General features: G+C 35.0%; 1 protein-coding gene across 5 annotated transcripts; it reads left to right on the forward strand.

Annotated features, from left to right (window-relative positions):
- The first annotated feature begins 2,857 nt into the window (after window positions 1–2,857).
- LOC131145203 (glycolate oxidase 1) lies at window positions 2,858–17,980 on the forward strand. 5 transcript variants are annotated; one of them, XM_058094344.1, is made up of 12 exons: window positions 2,858–3,391; window positions 6,951–7,106; window positions 7,249–7,373; window positions 8,122–8,168; window positions 8,338–8,415; window positions 13,628–13,752; window positions 13,965–14,031; window positions 14,788–14,850; window positions 14,926–14,995; window positions 15,085–15,185; window positions 17,101–17,205; window positions 17,547–17,980. In XM_058094344.1, exons 2-12 carry the CDS (start codon window positions 6,970–6,972, stop codon window positions 17,730–17,732), a joined length of 1,104 nt encoding a protein of 367 aa, XP_057950327.1. In that variant the 5' UTR covers window positions 2,858–3,391; window positions 6,951–6,969; the 3' UTR covers window positions 17,733–17,980. The 5 variants fall into 5 exon arrangements, with proteins under 5 accessions (XP_057950327.1, XP_057950330.1, XP_057950328.1 ...); XM_058094345.1 differs by having other exon boundaries at window positions 2,924–3,350; XM_058094346.1 differs by having other exon boundaries at window positions 3,378–3,456.
- The last annotated feature ends 845 nt before the right edge of the window (window positions 17,981–18,825 follow it).

The following is an 18,825-nucleotide window of genomic DNA, read 5'->3' on the forward strand; positions in this document are numbered from 1 at the left end:
GCTACAACACTTCCTTGATTTAGCGTTTGCAAAAACTCAACTTAGAATTTTAAATAAAGCCCTATATAAATGAATATTGGTGCACTTCTTTTAGGCAAGATTTTCGCAAACGATTAATCAACATACTCCCTTTAAGGTTTCTGCAAAAGATTAATCAACGTACTTTCTTTAATTAAAAGTTTTTCTCAATCTCAATTTTCAGCTACATGCACTTAGAAACACAATTTATATATGTTGAAAATTTAAAGAGTAAAGGTTAAGAGTGAGATCAATTTTTTATGAGGTTCGGCTTATACCCAGCCTACGTTCTCGCTTTAGGCAAGACTACCTAAGGATTCTAGTAGAACGTTCCTTTGTGGGCGAAAAAAACAGTTTACAATCCCTTCTTTAGGGTAGAGCCCCCTTTCCAAGAATTACCCTACACTCGGTACAACAATCCAATGACCTGAACCATCAAAGAAACAAGAAAAGATTCTTGCGTACAAAAGATGCTCTTAAATAGAGTTGGTTAGTACAATTTAAAGCACTAATATATCTCAAAGTAAATATCAAAGAGAATGAGTTTTGAAGCTCAAGATTGTATCATTGGAATTCTTCTCTTGATGTGAATCAGCAACTCAAAGGTTTGAGTTCAGAGAAGATTGATTAAAGACTCAAATTATCTCAACAATTCTCAGTATGAATGTATTAGCAAGAGAGATTTAAGAGAGAAAGAGTAATATGGCTTGAAAGCAGATTTTTCAATTCTTGGTACTGATTTGATTTGAGAAATCATGTATTTATAGGCCCCAAAAGTATTTAATTCATGTTGCCTAAATTACTTGGAGTGTTTCTTAAGTTTAAATGAAGTTTGGGGCACAAGCAAAATAATTTTGAATTTTAAAAACTTTAAAAATTATAGTTGTTAACAGTGTTCAGGTGCTTGAGGCTTCGAGGTTAGTCGCCTGAAGTTTTTGGAAACTGTGAAATTTCAGCTTTAAAACGGGGTTAGGCACCTAAGGTTGCAAGGGTTAGGCGCCTGGGCCTACACTGGCTATTCAGAATTTGTTCAGGAAAATCTTCAAGTGCCTGAGGTCAAAAGTTCAGTCGCCTGAACAGTTATAAAATATGGTTTTCAGTTTAGTTTTGAAAACTCTTAGCCATCTTACTTTGTTACTTTAAAAAGCTTTTTCCAGGGTTTTCAAAATAAGGTCTCTAAGTCCATATCAACCCCTAATGAGTTTCAAAGTATTTCAAAATGATATTTATAATGAAATACTTACATAAATCATCCTAAAGACTTAAACAATCTAAGCTTGAAGTCTTTATATATGTCTTTGCTTTGAACCCTCTTAGACTTGAACTTGAGTCTTTTTTAAGCTTTCATATGTTTTGAACATCTTGGTCCTCTTGAACTTTCTTTTGATCACTTTGTTAATGGAGTATGACTTTATAGTACTTGTGATCTTAAACTTTCATTTCTTTGATACTTTTGAATTTTGTCATACAAGGTTTTCTGAAATGTCATCACTTAAACAAAAACATGTTAAATTAACCTTTATTTGTTATCATCAAAACAAGATTCGAAAGTCATGTTAGACCAACAAATTTTATTACGACTGAGTAAGTATTTCTCATCAAATATATGATTGTTTACGAGAGATATTGCAAGTGTATGGTTAAACATGAAAACATACCTAAAGAGTTTATTATATTATTTGTGAAGTGGTACAATGTCCTTAAATTTGAAATTTTAGTTTTCACCATACCAAACATAAATAACTCTGAAAATGCGTAGCAAAATTACACTCGCAAAAATGGGGGGATGCATAGGATAGGCCTAGTCCATTATTTAAAAGTACTAAATTTTTTTTTTAATATGAATTGTTATAGTTAAAATTCAAGTTGAAATTTAATTCAACAAAAAATACTTTTATATTTATTTTGTTTTTTGTTTTTTGCTTTATATAAATTTTTATAGTTAAATTCATGTTGAATTTAGCGACGATAAGTTTTCCATATTAAATTGCTAAACTAATTTCTTTTTAAAAAGGTAAATGTTTTAACATTAAATTTGAATGAAGTGAACCATCAATTTAGCTTTAAATATAATATAATATCTCTATTTTTTTAAACAAATTTCACTACATTAATGGGACCTTACTCCTCGCATGTGAAATTAGTAGTAAGTTAGATATAACAACTATTTGCTTTCTTTCATTAATATCAAGGACACCTAGTTGGGAGGTCCGTTTATAATTTCCCCAAAATAAGACCTTGGTACTGGAAGTGAAATAAAAGGAGGGACTAAATTAGGGTTGAGCATAATTCAGGTTTAACTAAATTAATTGATCGAGTTCAATCGGTTCGGTTCGATTAATATATATGTTTGGTTTGGTTCGGTTTGGTTTTAGATTTGGATTATTTCAGGTATTCTGTTTTCGGTTCAAGCATGAGGAATTTTTAATTCAGTTAACCGAATTATCTGAATTACTAATTAATTAATAATTAAATATAAAATAGTATTATTAATATATGATATATGTTAAATCTTAAATATTTACTCTTAAAATATTCTTTTTATTAATAAGCTATTTTATTAATTAAACTCGAATTAATAAATTAGAAACAAAATTTACAATCATATTTTATTTTTATAATTAATTTTAAATTTATTTGGTTAAATTCAATTAACTGAATTACCATAAAAGTTGGTTCGGTCGGGTATGGTTTGATTATGGCAACTAATTCGATCGGTTCAGTTCAGTTAGCGATTAGTGTTAATCGAAAAATTCAGTTAACTCGGTCAATTAACTGAATTTGATAAAAAAAACGAGTACAAGATGACAAAGGGGCCGAGGTGGGTTTACTCTTCATCTGCAAATCTCATTGAATCCACCATTATCTCACTTCACATTAGCCGTGGTTCATTTGGGAAAAAAAAAACAATTTACGGAACCGATTTTCCAAAAATTTCCCATCCAGCAGCCATTAACTATTTTCAATTGATGGATACGAACAGTTGATGATCAAACAAGTCGCTGTCCAGCTGAAGAGAGACGTCTGTGGATGAGAGAAATGTGGAGGGACAGATTGTCATGGCCAAGACTCTGTTTCAAATGCTAACCTTGAAAATTCAATCCATACAACGGCTTCTCTCTCAAAACAGAGCCTTACCCTTTTTGTCTTCACCCCAATTAGTTTATTTTTTAAATTTCGTTGTCTATCTCGCCTCCTTTTATATTTGTCTGTATTGCTCTCGTGATTGGAGAGTGTCCCGTTGCCTCTGCTCTGTTCCACCAACATTATCTGAATCCCTATCTTTACATTCCTCCTTTTATGCAATATCCTGATTAGTAGAGGCGGCTAAGGTCTGTTCTTGTCTACGCTCCTACTCTGTTCTTAATCTCAGGTGCTTCTTTTACTTTGAATCGCACTGTTTGATTCTACTTCTGATTATTATTATATTTCATCTGGGTCTGCTCCAAAAACTCTTTTCAATTTTATGTTCTATTTTTTTCACTGGTTATATGAACTGGGTTTCAGCTGTTATCTTGTTTCGTTTCGGTTAATTTTGGTAGGGTGTGATTTCAGAATAGTTATTTGTGCTTATTCCCATGTGTGAGGTTTAATGTGAATCCGATATTTGATTTTTTTATATTTCGAACGACTTGGAAATGATTCCATGCGGCTTGGTTGATTGTTTAGAAGTGTTCTGGTCAAAACCTAATCCAGAATTAGTTTATAGCTGGCAAAATTAATGAGCTCTAACAAAGAAAATCATTCGTGTCACTCTAAGCGTTTCTAAAGTGGGTTTTACTTGCGAGCAAATTTCAGAATTTGTAGATTTTCAAGATGAAGTGGGCTCACATCCCCTGCAGGAAGGCATCCTGCTTTTTGTAGACTCATATTATTGTGCATCTGGGGTCAAAGGGTGATTTGTCCCAAAGGACAGCTATGCAAGTAGGAAATTCAGGAGCTGTAATTGCAGGGGACTTTAATGCCTTCTGCTTTGTGATACTTTTTGTGTTTCTTGGTGAATCTAGCAATGAGACTGCTGTCGCTTGCTGATATGTTTTAAGTAAAGAAGTCACAGCTGTATATATTTAAACACTATTCCTGTAACAAAAAAACACAAAAAAAAAACACGCACACATATGCATATAGTCCATTGTCCATGAGACTTCGCCACAACAGTTTGGGTGTGGGACGTTCATGTTCAAACTTTTGAAATGTGTAGAGAAGGATTTCAGTGACAGACCAGGGTTTGGGTGTGGGACGTTCATGTTCAAGATCAGGTTCAAACTTTTGAAATGTGTAGTGAAGGATTTCAGTGAGAGACCTAGGTTCATGGCTGTGGGGGCAAGTGTCCATATTGAAGTTTATGCAAAAAAAGAGCGTTTTATAAATGCCTTAAGGAGATTCACCCTTCAAAAAATACAATTATGCTCCCACATTAAGGCACAAGTACTGTCTGTAGTAGGCTAGGTGGTTGACAAGAGAGGTTTTAGGTAACTCTAGAATATGCATGTCTAGTAAACAATGTTGGTGGTAGGATCAAGATATACGAAAAAGCAATTAAGACAAAAAGAATGCAGTTTTAGATATTGACAATGTAAGACTATGGAAAACTTTGAAAATTATAAAGAGACGGGAAAATATGCAAAACGTTTCTAATGAAACTACAACAATAAAACCAAGCCTTGAGTCCCATTAGGTGGGGTCGGTTATATGAATCCTTTTCTGCCATTTATGCAATCATGGATCATTTTTTTTAACAAATTCAGGGATATTTAATCTTTAGTTACTATCTCCTTTCAAGTTATTTTAGGTCTACCCTTACTCCTTCTATTGCCCCCACAGTAACTAACTCACTCTTCCTCACTGGTGCACTATGTGGCTTACGTTGCAAGTGTCCATACCATCTGAGTCGTCCCTCCCTTATCTTTTCCTCTATAGGAGCTACACCTAACTTACTACGAATATGTTCATTTATTAATTTATCTTTCAATGTTATACCACTCATCTATTTAAGCATTCTCATCTCGACAACTTTTACTTTTTGGATATTATGTTTCTTCGTCGCCCAACATTTCGATCCATTAAGTATAGCTGGTCTTATAGCTATCCTATAAAACTTCTCTTTCAATTGTGAGAGTATTATACAATCACAGAGTACACTTGAAGCACTTCTTCCTATTACCCAACCTACTTTAACTCTATGCATTACATCATTTTCAATTTCTCCTTCAGCTTGCATAATAGATCCAAGGTATCGAATTCTACAAGTGTTATTTATTTCTTTATCATCAAGTTTAACTTTGTCTCCAATATTCATCCTATCATTACTAAAATTATATTTCATATATTCTGTCTTATTTTTACTTATCCTAAAGCCTCTAGATTCCAAGGTTTCTCTCTATAATTCTAATTCAACCTTTACTCTGTCCCTAGTTTCATCAATTAATACAATATCGTCTGCAAATAACATGCACCGTGGAACCTGCTTTTGAATACTCTTAGTCAATTGGTCCATCACTAAAGTAAAAAGATAAGGACTCGAAGAAGATCCTTGATGTACACCTATGGTGATTGGCTAAAATTATAAATTTATAATAATTTATATACTAGACTAGGTACTAAAGAAGGGGAAAAGAACATATTTAAACTATCAAGAATTAAAGAAAGAAAGAATAAAAGAAGGATAATAGTCCTTCAGTTCAAGAATAAGATATAAAGAAAAATGGTGAACTTATTTTAATAAGCTATTTGAAGAAGACAAAGTAGAAGACTTAAACCTAGAAATGTCAAATAAGGAAAGGGGCTACAAGTTTGTGATTGATCTACAAAATCAGAGTTAATTAAGTAGGTATTAAAGAGGATGAAAATGGCTAAAGCTATAGGATTAGATGACATCCAATTGAAGTTTGTAGATTCTTAGGAGATAACAAAGTAATATGGTTAACTAGTTTATTTAAAGAAATTATAAAGATAAAGAAAATGCTAGATGAATTCAAGAAAAAATAAACACTTTAATACTTATTATTAAAAAATAAGAGAGATATTCACATTTGTAATAACTATTGTGGAATTAAAAATTATGAGCCATATAATCAAACTTGGGAAAGGGTTAAAATGGGGAAGTTCTTCGGGTGTGTTATATAATTGTAGAATACCACTAAAATTAAAAGGAAAGCTCTATAAAATAGTTGTAAGATCAGCTATGCTGTATTGTTTAGAATGTTGGGCCCAACTAAGGAACAATATATCCAAAAAAATAGAAATTGTAGAAATGAGAGTGCTAAGATCAGTGAGTGGCATAACTCCAAAAGAGAAACTAGGAAATGAACACGTGTGGTACACCAGCTGTAGAAGAGAAGATAAAGAAAAGGCGATTAAGATGGTTTGAACAAATAATACACGAGGGAGAGCGGTGAGTTTATTGCTGTTTTGTGGCAGTAGGAAGGAAGCGGTAGACCTAGCATAACATTGGTCAAAGTGAGACTTAAGGCTTTGGTTATTGGCATTTTTTGTTGTATGTAATATAGTGATAAAAGGTTTTGATTACATCCCAAAAATAAGAAATTTGAAAGACTCTAGGAATAAATCCAACATCCTTAATTTTTCTTTTCATTTTTTTTAATTTATTTTGTTAATTTCTTTGTATGCATGTGCATGTTTCCCATGTCAAAGAAATTTCTACAATGGGATGGGGAATGGGCTACTTTAGGCTTGATGGGCTCCTAACAGACCAAAGGATAAAAGGAAAATAAAATAAACTGTTACTGCTAGAATACACCGATCCTTTCTTCTTCAAGGACACAATTTTTTTGTTGAAAATTTATTATCAGTATTCTTTTTTTGATCTGCTCAGGTATTGTATGTTACTCCTATGTTTGTCCAATTCAGAAGTTCTTCAAATGAAATAATTGTAATCTTGTTTTCCTATTTCTGAATTTTGTTTATAATAGTACTAAGTCAGTTGGAAAGATGGAGATAACCAATGTTATGGAATATGAGGCCATCGCAAAAGAGAAGTTGCCAAAGATGGTCTATGACTACTATGCATCAGGTGCAGAGGACCAGTGGACTCTTAAAGAGAACCGATTTGCATTCTCAAGGATTCTGTGAGCTCTTCTTTTCCATATGATATTCCCACAATAAGTGACTTTGTTTTGTAGTGGTTCTGTTTAGAGATATTTTTTTCTTTTTTTAATTCCTTAATATTTGTAATGTATGAATTATTTAGTTTTTGTGTCTGGAAAATAGGTTCCGCCCTCGTATTCTTATTGATGTAAGCAAGATAGACATGACCACAACTGTCTTGGGCTTCAAGATTTCAATGCCTATCATGATTGCTCCCACAGCAATGCAGAAAATGGCTCACCCAGAAGGTGCATTTCCCTGTTCCATGAGCTTGTCCTCTTTTCAAGGAATTGAGTTTTCTTTAGAGTGAGTTTATGTATGCGTATTCTTCTTGAAACACAAGCGCTCTACTTGCATATATGCATGATTGCATTAATTGTATAACTATGTATAAATAAATAAGCACATGTATTTATTATGCCAATGGCATTAATATTCTTTTTTTTTTTATGAGTTAGGACCAATAATAACAATGTTCTTAAGACTGCAATGAACTAAGAATAACATTTGGAATAAATTAAAGGAAGCGCTACTGATAAAAGCCCCCGGGGCTAGTAGACTCTAGTACACAGTTCACCTGGAGATACTAAAACCAATTTGATATGGAATATTTGCTTGGTCATTACTGTTAGTTATTCATTTCTAAAAAGAAGCGGGTACAGATTTTGTTTCCAGGTGATGTTGAAAGGCCCATCTGTGTGGATGGACAAGAAGCATTTTCTTCAAGTTTATTTTTTCCATGCACAACATTGCCCCTTTGCTATTTTTTCTTGAATATAGAGTCCCCTTTTTATTTTGGTAATTTTGAGGCAGGGTGTTACAAAATTGTTGCAGAGAATATGTGCCCTTAATATGCTGGCTGAAAAATTATTGTACTTCTCATTTAATGTCATTTCCTGCAACCCAAATATCTCTGGCAGCGTTTTGAAACTTGTTGAGTATGTGGTGTAAAGAAGAACAGGAATATAGATGAAACTAAAATTCATTTTTGTGCAGGAGAGTATGCAACTGCAAGAGCAGCATCGGCAGCTGGCACAATCATGGTTTGGTTTCTCACAATTTTTCTGTAATAGATTATTTTTATCTTATTTTTATACTTTGATTTATAGTGTTATCTTACACATGCAAACCAGTAAGATCTTCTCAGTTATGGGTTGATATTTGGACTATAATGTGTTTGGATCTCCACCTACTTGCTATTGGTTGTTTCAGACACTATCATCATGGTCTACTTCCAGTGTCGAAGAAGTTGCTTCAACAGGACCTGGAATTCGTTTCTTCCAGCTCTATGTAAGTTTTGAGAATCATCTTTCATTTCTTCTAGCTGGTTGCGACTGATTGTCTAGCTTTTCAGCAGGATAAACTTCTCCGCTTCTTTTAAAAACACTTAAGAGTATTACATGCTAGATCACATAGAATTGGAGGGAGAGTGAGAGCACAAAAGCAGCATATCCAAGGAAAAAGGAAAAAAATAATAATAATTTGAGAGTGAGAGCCCCTTGAGAGTGTTATGTATATGAAACAAATACATTTAAATTTTTTAAATTTATGTATGTGTTTATATGAGGAATTGCATCCTATAAATTTCAATCTTCACAATATATAGATATAAAATTCTCAATTGGTCCATTGATAGTATCCATATATATAGTCAGACACTGCATTTGATTGAAAAATATGTTTGGTTCAATATATCGATAATCTATCATAAACTTCTGTTGTAACTATTGTGAGGTAAGTAGAAGTCCACCACCAATTTGTGGGCCCCATGTCAAAAGAATGATAAAAAAAAAAAAAGGGATTGAAGAAAGGTGGCAGATGGTGTACAGTACTACTACCATACTGCACAGTACTACTACTATACCGCACAGTACTACTACGTTATTCGTATTTTGATTATAAATAAGTTCATCCCATCTCGTTTCAATCATCCCCAAAAACTTAGAATTCCTTGTATATTGAAGACTTGTTAGCTCATTTTGTATTTGAGCGTGGAAAGAGAATTTGAGAGTTTTTCTTTTGTATTGTTGTAATCTGTTCATTTGAATTATTGAATTGCTTCTAGCTGTTCTGTGGTTTTTTCTCCAAATTGGAGAGTTTTCCACATAAAATTCTAGGAGTTGTATTTGTATGGCTTGATCTTCATTGCCTTTATATCAATTCAATCTTGAATTGGGTATAAAATTTGTAGTATCAGGTGAAGCTGAATTTGTATACGTTATTGTTTATGTATATGTGGATATTGTTCAATCACGCTCCCAACAATTGGTATCAGAGCCATATATTTGATTTAGAGAAAGATGGCAAGTAAAAGCGGTTCCAAAGCTACAACCGTTGCAGTTTAAAACACAAAGTTTGAAGTCAAAAAATTTGATGGAATAGCTTTGGCATGTGGCAATGTGAAGTTATGGATGTCTGTAATCAACAAGGACTAGACATAACGTTGGAAGATAAACCCGTTGACATGAAGGAGGTAGATTGGAAGCAACTGAATTGAACAGCTTCGGGGATGATCCGGCTATTCTATGCAAAAGATGTCAAGTAACTTGTCATGAGAGAAAACATTGCCAAGACGCTATGGCAGAAGCTCAAAGACAAATACATGATGAAGAGCATCCAAAATAGGCTGCATTTGAAAAAGAAGCTCTTTTGATTCCAATACAAGGAAGGTATGTCTATGATCAACCATTTAAATGTTATGAACAAACTGCTAGCTGATTTGTTAAATTTAGATGAGAAAATTAAAGATGAAGATAAAACTATTATTTTGCTAAACTCCTTGCCTGATCCTTATAAGCATTTTGTAACCACCATAATGCATGGGAAAGATACTCTTCAAGGATGTCTCAGATGCATTGATGAATCATGAAGTCTGTAAAAACGATAAAGAAGTTGATAGTAATGCATCAGAAGCTATGGCGGTATGGGGGAGGTCCAAAAGCCGCATAACATCCAAAAGGAACAACTCTTGCTCCAAATCGAGAGTAGTTTCTTCGAATGTAAGAATATTCCTTGCTAAATATGAATGTGGATTTTGTCACAACAAAGGCCATTGGAAGAGGGATTGCCCTAAATTGAAGCACAAGGAGAAGCAGAATGCGAGCGATTGCACAAGTGCTAATGTAGTTGATGAATCTGATGAGGATATAGGCATAGCACTTATCTCCACGACATAATGTCAGCTTGATGAATGGATCCTAGATTGGGGATGCACCCATCATATGACGTACAATAAAAGCTATTTCACTAGTCTTGAAATAGTACATGGTGGAAAAGTACACATGGGAGATGACCGTCCATGACAAAAGAAAGGAGTTGGTATTGTTCAATTGGAGTTGCATAATGGAACAACTCTAAAGCTGACAAATGTTCAGTATGTACCTGATTTGAAAAATAATATGATTTCAATAGGTTATTTAGATTCCAAAGGATTCAAAATCACCATTGAAAATGGAGTTATGAAGGTGATCAAAGGTGCTCTTATTGTTCTAAAGGGCACAAGGAGAAATATCCTATATTTTTTGCAAGGACACAGTTGTAGGTGGAGCCAACACCGCTGTGAAAAAATTAGAAGGAGACACTTCTGATACGACAAGGCTTTGGCACATGCGACTTGGACATGCCTGTGAAAAAGCTATGCAAGGGCTGGCAAAACAAGGCTTGTTGAAAGGTGCTAAAACTTGTAAATTAGAATTTTGTGAACATTGTGTACTTGGAAAACAAACAAGAGTGAAGTTTGGTACTGTTGTCCACCAAACAAAAAGGCATTCTTGACTATGTACATACTGATGTGTGGGGTCCCACTAAGACTCCATCATTAGGCAGCAAACATTGGTTCGTCACTTTGTAGATGACTTCTTTAGAAGACTTTGGATGTATACCATGAATCAAAAAGATGAAGTCCTGAACGTGTTCTTAGCTTGGAAGAAGATGATTGAAAACTAGATAGGAAGAAAGATCAAGTGCCTAGGAACAGACAATGGTGGAGAATACAAGTCTGATCCATTTTAGAAGTTTTGATAAGATGAAGGAATCAAGAGGCATTTCACCGTGAAAGGAACTCCACAACATAATGACATAGCAGAAAGAATGAATCACACTTTGCTGGAAAAGGTGAGATGCATTCTATCCAACATTGGTTTGGGTAAGGCATTTTGGGCGGAAGCTACCATATACGCTAGCTATATCATCAATAGATTGTCATCCGCAATACTTGAAGGAAAAACACCAATTGAGGTATGGACTGAAAAAGCTGCTATTGATTATGATTTTTTACGCATTTTTGATTGTTAAACTTATTACCATGTAATTGATGGTAAGCTTGATCCTCGAGCAAAAGAAGTCATTTTTCTTGGCTTTAGTAGTGGTGTGAAGGGTTACAGGTTGTGGAGTAAAGAAGCGAAAAAGGTGATATTTATCAGGTATGTCAGTTTTATGAAAGTCGAGTGCTCAGAAAAAGAAAAGAAGATGCACCCATGGAAAAGACTAACAAAGGTAATTTGCAAGATGTAGAAATTAGAAAGGTCATTATAAAACCTCAATCTGAATATAATCCTCCAATCACAGAAGAAAATGATGGAGGATATGATGAAGAGGAGGAACCAACAGAAGAGCCGCAACAGCAAGAAGAGTCTATTGCAACCAAGCGACCTAGAAGAGAGATTGAGAAGCCAGCACGGTATACAAACATGGTTGCGTATGCCCTGCCTATAGTTGAAGATGATATTCCTTCCATATATAAAGAAGCTGTTGCATGTTCTAAAAATGTGGAATGTAATAAAGTCATGAATGAAGAAATACAATCTCTTTAGAAGAATGATACCTGAGAGCTTGTAAAGTTGCCCAAAGGAAAGAAAGCAATTGGCTGCAAATGGGTCTTTGCCACGAAGGAAGGTCCAAGTAAGAAAGGGAAAGTCAGATTCAAGGCTCGGTTGATGACAAAAGGATATGCTCAAAAGGAGGGAATTGATTATACTGAAGTTTGAAGTTTTCTCTCCAGTAGTGAAGCATTCCTCAATTTGAATTTTGCTATCCATGGTAGCTCAATTCGATTTGAATTTGGTTCAACTTGATGTGAAGACAACTTTCTTACATGGAGATCTTGAAGAGGAAATTTATATGATGCAACTAGATGGATTCAAGAAAAAGGCAAAGAAGACTGGGTGTGCAAGTTAAAAAGGTCTTTGTATGGTTTGAAACAATCTCCAAGACAATGGTACAAGAAGTTTGATCAATTTATGAAAGACCATAGCTACATAAGAAGCCAATATGATCATTGTTTTTATCTTCGGAAATTGAATGATGGTTCTTCCATATATTTGCTCTTGTATGTTGATGACATGTTGATTGCAACCAAAAGTTCAAAGGAGATTGAAGAATTGAAGACCAAATTGAAGATGAAATTTGAGATGAATAATGGACAGCTTCGACTCTAGAAAATAGACACGAAGGAGAATCGTGCCGATATGTTGACCAAGGTAGTAAATGGAACTAAGTTCAACCATTGCTTGAACTTGGCCAATAATGTAAATGTTTGAAAAAGAATGAAGAGCAGCGAGAGGCTTGAGCTGGAGGGGGAGAAACACAAAAGTTAGAATTTTTAAAAGAAAAGGGGGTGGTTGTTGTTATTACTACCGTATCGCATAGTACTACTATCGTACCGCATAGTACTACTACTGTAGCACACAGCACTACTACCATACCGCATAGTACTACCACAGTACTGCACAGTACTAATACATTACTTGTATTTTGATTATAAATAGGTTCATCCCATCTGATTTCAATCATCCACAAAAACTTAGAATTCCTTGTATTTTGAAGGCTTGTTAGCCAATTTTGTATTTGAGCGTGGAGAGAGAATTTTAGAGTTTTTATTTTGTATTGTTGTGTTCTCCTCATTTGAATTAGTGAATTGCTTCTAGCTGCTTCATGGTTTTTTCTCTCCAAATTGGAGAGAAAATTCTAGGTGTTGCATTTGTATGGCTTGTTCCTCATTGACTTTCTCTACATTAATTTGGTCTTGAATTCAGTATAAAACAAGTGGTATCAGGTGAAGCTGAATTTGTATACATTACTATTTACGTATATACGGATACTATTCAACCACGCTCCCAACAACTATCATATATTATGCTTCTTCAAGTAAAAGAAACAACAAAATGATGAGTCATAATGCGTAAGTAACTGCATCAGCATATTTAAAAAATTAAATGGGCAGATTGAAATAGAATTGGAGGATTCATGATGGATTTGTGCTTTTTGTGTGTGTGTGTGTGTGTTTGTGCGCGCGCGTGGAGCATGATTCATCCAGTTGGTTAGAGGATTGTGTGATCTTGGATTCACACATTTAGTATGTCACTGATTCCCAAAATCTTCTCTTTTTTTGTTATTCCTAGCTTTGTAGTTTCTTTATTGATTGCCAAATTCTTAATCATTTCTGTGATGATTGAAGTTTAATTTTTACCATCCTTGGTATAATATTTCTCTACTTGTCATGCAGGTGAATAAAGACAGAAATGTGGTTGCACAACTTGTTCGGAGGGCTGAAAGGGCTGGCTTCAAAGCAATTGCACTTACTGTGGATACTCCGAGACTTGGCCGTAGGGAAGCTGACATCAAGAACAGGTGAACTGCATCCGCTAACCTGGTTTAAGAAAAAGATAGACCTACTGATGGAGAATAATTCCAGCGTCCTACGTCACCTACTATTTAAAAGATGCAGCTGCCCTATCTTGTTATTTAATTAATAAACTATGGGTAAAAACTAGTTAAACTGAACAATAGTTTTATTTTATTTTTTTTACTGACATGATGATCTCATGATGGGTGTATTGTAGATTTACTTTGCCACCATTCCTGACATTGAAGAACTTTGAGGGATTGGATCTTGGGGTAATGAACAAGGTTAGTGACCTATGTGATTGATTTCTTTTTATCTGTTTTCCATCTACTTTACTTTTTCAACCAATATTTTGAAAGGCGAATAATATGATATGCTATAATTCTCACTAGACATGTGCCTGAACTCTCAAGGCATCAAAGCTTAAGCCTTTTACGTACTATTTTTATACCCACACGCACACACACACACACACACATACAACTTACATATGTATTGAAAATAAGAAAAAGGAAAAGAAATTAAAAATAAAATTTGGAAGAAAAAGGAAAACATGGTTTGTAAACTGCTTGTTTGTTATTCTAAGCGCACAAACTGAAAATCAGTCAACCACGATTGGTGATAATCACAGCGTTACAAAGTTCAAATTATGTTCTTGATCCAAGATGCAACATTCAGTTGTCTTGGGAAGTTTTAGGTTCAAGAGTTTTAGCTTCACTTATATTAAAGCATTCCTTAATCCTTTCTTATATGCATCTGATTAAAATTTGATAGCCTGGTTTAAAACCGAATTTGACTTGAAATTTACAAGCTCAAAATTTGTAAGCTCAAAATTTGTAAGCCTTGCTACATTATGTGTTTGCTTTTTGAGACTGGTATTTTTTACTACGTCTCAAAGCATTTTACGCTTTCCAGTCTTATGTGAGCCTCAAGGCGTGTCTTAATTGTACCTTTTAAATCAATGCTTTTATCAGATGTGCTTTGTTATTTTTTTTATTATATATTTTTATATAAACGTGCTTTTTATATTAACCATGCAGAGTGATGACTCTGGACTTGCTTCATATGTTGCTGGCCAAATTGATCGATCCCTTAGCTGGAAGGTTAGATAGATGTTCCATCTCTTTAAAGGTTGGAATAAAACAATGAGATTCAAAAAAGCTTCTCCTTTTGGACAGGATGTGAAATGGCTTCAGACAATTACTCAATTGCCAATTCTAGTGAAGGGTGTACTTACTGCTGAAGACAGTAAGCATGATTCTAATCTCCATTTTGATATTCTCTCCAGGCTTATAACAAAATAATCTCATGATCCCCCCTTTGTATTAACCTTTCAGCAAGGCTAGCGATACAAGCTGGAGCAGCAGGGATTATTGTGTCCAATCATGGGGCTCGCCAGCTCGACTATGTCCCTGCAACTATTATGGCTTTGGAAGAGGTGCATTGCATGGATTCCCATGACTACAGATTGATGCTAGTTACTGAATGCTTTACGATAAGTTCATTTGGATAAAATTAAATCTTAAATGATATTTATATGACATGCAACCGAATTTTATCATGTTGTTTTTATTATTATTATTATTATTATTTAAAAAAACTCCTGTACTGCATATGCAATATAAAAGTATCCTATATTATTACGCCTGCATTTTTTTATTTTTTCTTTTGCGCGTGGGTGTGGGGGGGGGGGTGTTAATGGATATTATTAATGCTAATCTCTTTCTAGAATCATAGAGGCAAGATTGTTGATTACACATCTCGGCAGAGTCTTCTTAAAAAATGAGTAGCACTGATAGATTGTGTTTTTTCCCAAACAATTATTGATTTTCATCTATCTTATGTCATTACATCCTCATTTTCACAGGAATTCCTTGATCAATTCATGATCCTTTTGCAAGTATGTGTGAGGGTGTTTGGATTGAAAATTAGTTTACACTAGAGTGGGTTCACAGGCATTAATTTTGAGGTGTTTTATCTCAGTTTGCTCAGGTGGCTTCATATGGTTCAGCAGTGGCCCTTTACTTAGAGCAGTTCCTTTAGTGGCAATCCTATAATGTAATCTTTTTGAGATCTGGTTATTGACAGGGTGTCTAAGGTGCTGGATAGTTGGAAGGGTGCATATTTTACTTTAGGAGATCACATAAACATGTGTTTAGGATAAGGTGTGTAAGCCTAAGAGTGAGAGGGGGTTGGGGTATCTAAAAATATTGTCTTCGTATGCTGTGATTGGGGTTAATTCTACTCATTTGATACCTTGGAAATTATTTATCAGGTCATAATCTGTTTTTCCTAGGGGGAAAATGAATAGTAGAAGTGCAGAGAGGACTCAATTCTAGGAGGATCATTGTTTAGGAGATTTTTCGTTTTTATTTTGTTTTCTTGTTTTATGGTCTTTTTGATTGCCAAATCACTCCTTCCTCTCTTTCTTGGCTCAAACCAAAGTTCTTGAAACTTGTTTGGGAGAAATTTCAATGAGATAACAATTCTTGTTTATTTGTTGAATATTCTTGATTCAGTTGTATCAACTCGTCTCTTTCAAGGACTGGATCGAAGATTTTGCATCTTGGGTGCTTTGGGAGATTTTTCCTGTAAACCTTTTTTCATTTAATCCATGGCAATGCTGCAGATCATTTTCCTTTGAGCTCCTCTATTTAGAAAGCTAAGACCTTAAAAATCAATGCTTTTACGTGGTCTGCGGTTGTTAATTGGAAAACACCAACTATTTTGTGCTGATAAAGAAGTCATAGTGAGGTGTCGTCGCTTGATGATTTTGCCCTTTGTTTCTAGAATTGCAAGACCAATGATCAGGCATTTTCTTGCATTGTTTTTTAGGAAGAGGTGGTGGGGGGGGGGGGGGGGGGGTGGGGTGGTATTGTGTACTAGATTGTTTGGCATTCTTGTTGGGAATTCAGGATTTCAGTGTCCCTTTCTTTCGAGTGACCTTTTCCTTCAGAGGGGGCAAAGGAGAGGAAACTTCTTTGAAAGCATGCTTTATTGGCACCTGTCCTGAAGAACAGTAAATCTTGCCTCGCTATGGGTTTCTTCTTTTTGGTGGGTTCTGAGGACTATATTTGGTAGATATGCGGAGAGATTGGAGAGCATTGCTTGACTAACATGTTCTTCTCTCTATATGTTATCCTGTTTTTGGAGGACGCCCTGTCCTCTTAGTAATATTTTTCATTCCTTTGAATAATTTTCTTTGTTTATCTGAAAGAAAAAGATGATTTCATAAAGTATACCTCACCCTCCAGCACTGTCTATGGTGGAAATATCTGTTGTATTTGCACTTGCTTCAATCTGTATCTTGTGTCACTCTGATATGATTGTTCCACTTGGACAACAAAAATCAGGTTGTCAAAGCTGCGCAAGGTCGAGTACCAGTTTTTATGGATGGTGGTGTCCGGCGTGGGACTGATGTCTTCAAAGCATTGGCTCTTGGAGCTTCTGGTATATTTGTAAGTAAACCTCAAATGATCATGATAGCAGATTCAGAAAATAATTACTTCCACTAATGGTTGGTGATACCCAGCACCCATTTCAAGAATTTATTAATTTTTGAAAAAAATAAAATGAGAAAGAATGTGCAGTTTAGTAAAGAAATATTTCAGACTAAGTACCTATAGCTTATTTCAAGAAGATGTTATTTCTTCTCATGGATTTTCTTCAAAAGGCCAAATGTTTGAATCTACTTATTTTTAAACAATAGTTTTTTGACATACAAATGCATCTTTCAAGTGCTGAAGAACTTGCTTTCTTAAGCAATTTTTTTTTCAACAAATCTAATTCCCAATTACAGATTGGAAGGCCAGTTGTCTTTTCTTTGGCCGCTGAAGGTGAGGCTGGTGTGAGGAAAGTACTCCAAATGCTTCGCGATGAGTTTGAGCTGACTATGGCATTAAGTGGCTGTCGCTCACTCAACGAAATTACCCGCAGCCACATTGTCACTGATTGGGACCCGCCTCATCCTGTACCCAGATTGTAAGATGGCCTTGCTCCTCCTGTGCTGATCTTATCGAAAGGTCAAGTCTCAAGCAATTGTCTATCATCAGAATAAATAATTCCATATTTATGGTCAGGGAATGTTATTATGAATTTAAGATAATAATGATGGTGAATGGTATTCCGTTATATGGCTGCTGCCGCTTTCGTTGTATATTCTATCTCCAAGACAGAGCTTACTGTCCTAATGTTGAGTTTGTATAGGAATGCATTATGCCGAATTTTCTGAAATGCTAATTCTTTGTTTGCTTTCTGGGAAACAGGTAAAGGTTGAATTTGGCATTTATATTTCTAAGATACAATAATTCCTTTTTTTCTTCTACGATGGAAGGACATGTTTTTCTGTTTCTTGCTATTCTGATTGGTATTGCATTTGCACTTTATTATTCATTTAGCTAGGAATATCGAAATTGTTCAATGCAGGGGAATTGAAAGTAGAGGCTAGAGAATTTCCCTATTCACCATGCATGCTAGAAATATGGGCATTTTCAAGCATTGAGACTTGTGTTGATGTCCAAGGTTAGAAGACTCTCAGGTTTGGAATAGTGTGGAAGTTGGTTAAACTCAAAACAGTTGCTCTTGGTTTGTGTTTTATTTTAAGTCCATATAATTTCAAATTCAAGCCTTCAGCAAGTCCATGCTCCCAATTAGGATAATAGATTTTTCTGGTACAAATCTTCATTTTGTTATTCTTTGTCGATGTTTTGATGCCCCCTACCAATGGTCCTATGGTTGCACAATACAAGTTGTGGTTCATCGATGCATGGGATGTATATATAAATTATTTCAATGGCCTTGATCAACATGGCTACACAAGCTCGGTAGCGTTCGCATGTTTTATGGCAAAAGCGTTTTACTGCCATAGACAGATTAGACTAATGGACAGATAGTCTGGTATCTGTTGATTTACTCACCCAAGTGCAGTTGATGTTTTCCACACACCACCCCCCCCCCCCCCCCCCTACCCCCCCCCCGCGGGGGCCCCCCCCGCCCCCCCTTTTTTTTTGGTTCTCCAGGAATTGTTTGGGAGGAAGTCGAAATACTTTACCAAATTCCTTGATGACTTGTATGTTTAG

Source organism: Malania oleifera, chromosome 12 (assembly GCF_029873635.1).
Source record: "Malania oleifera isolate guangnan ecotype guangnan chromosome 12, ASM2987363v1, whole genome shotgun sequence".
Lineage (NCBI taxonomy): Eukaryota > Viridiplantae > Streptophyta > Magnoliopsida > Santalales > Ximeniaceae > Malania > Malania oleifera.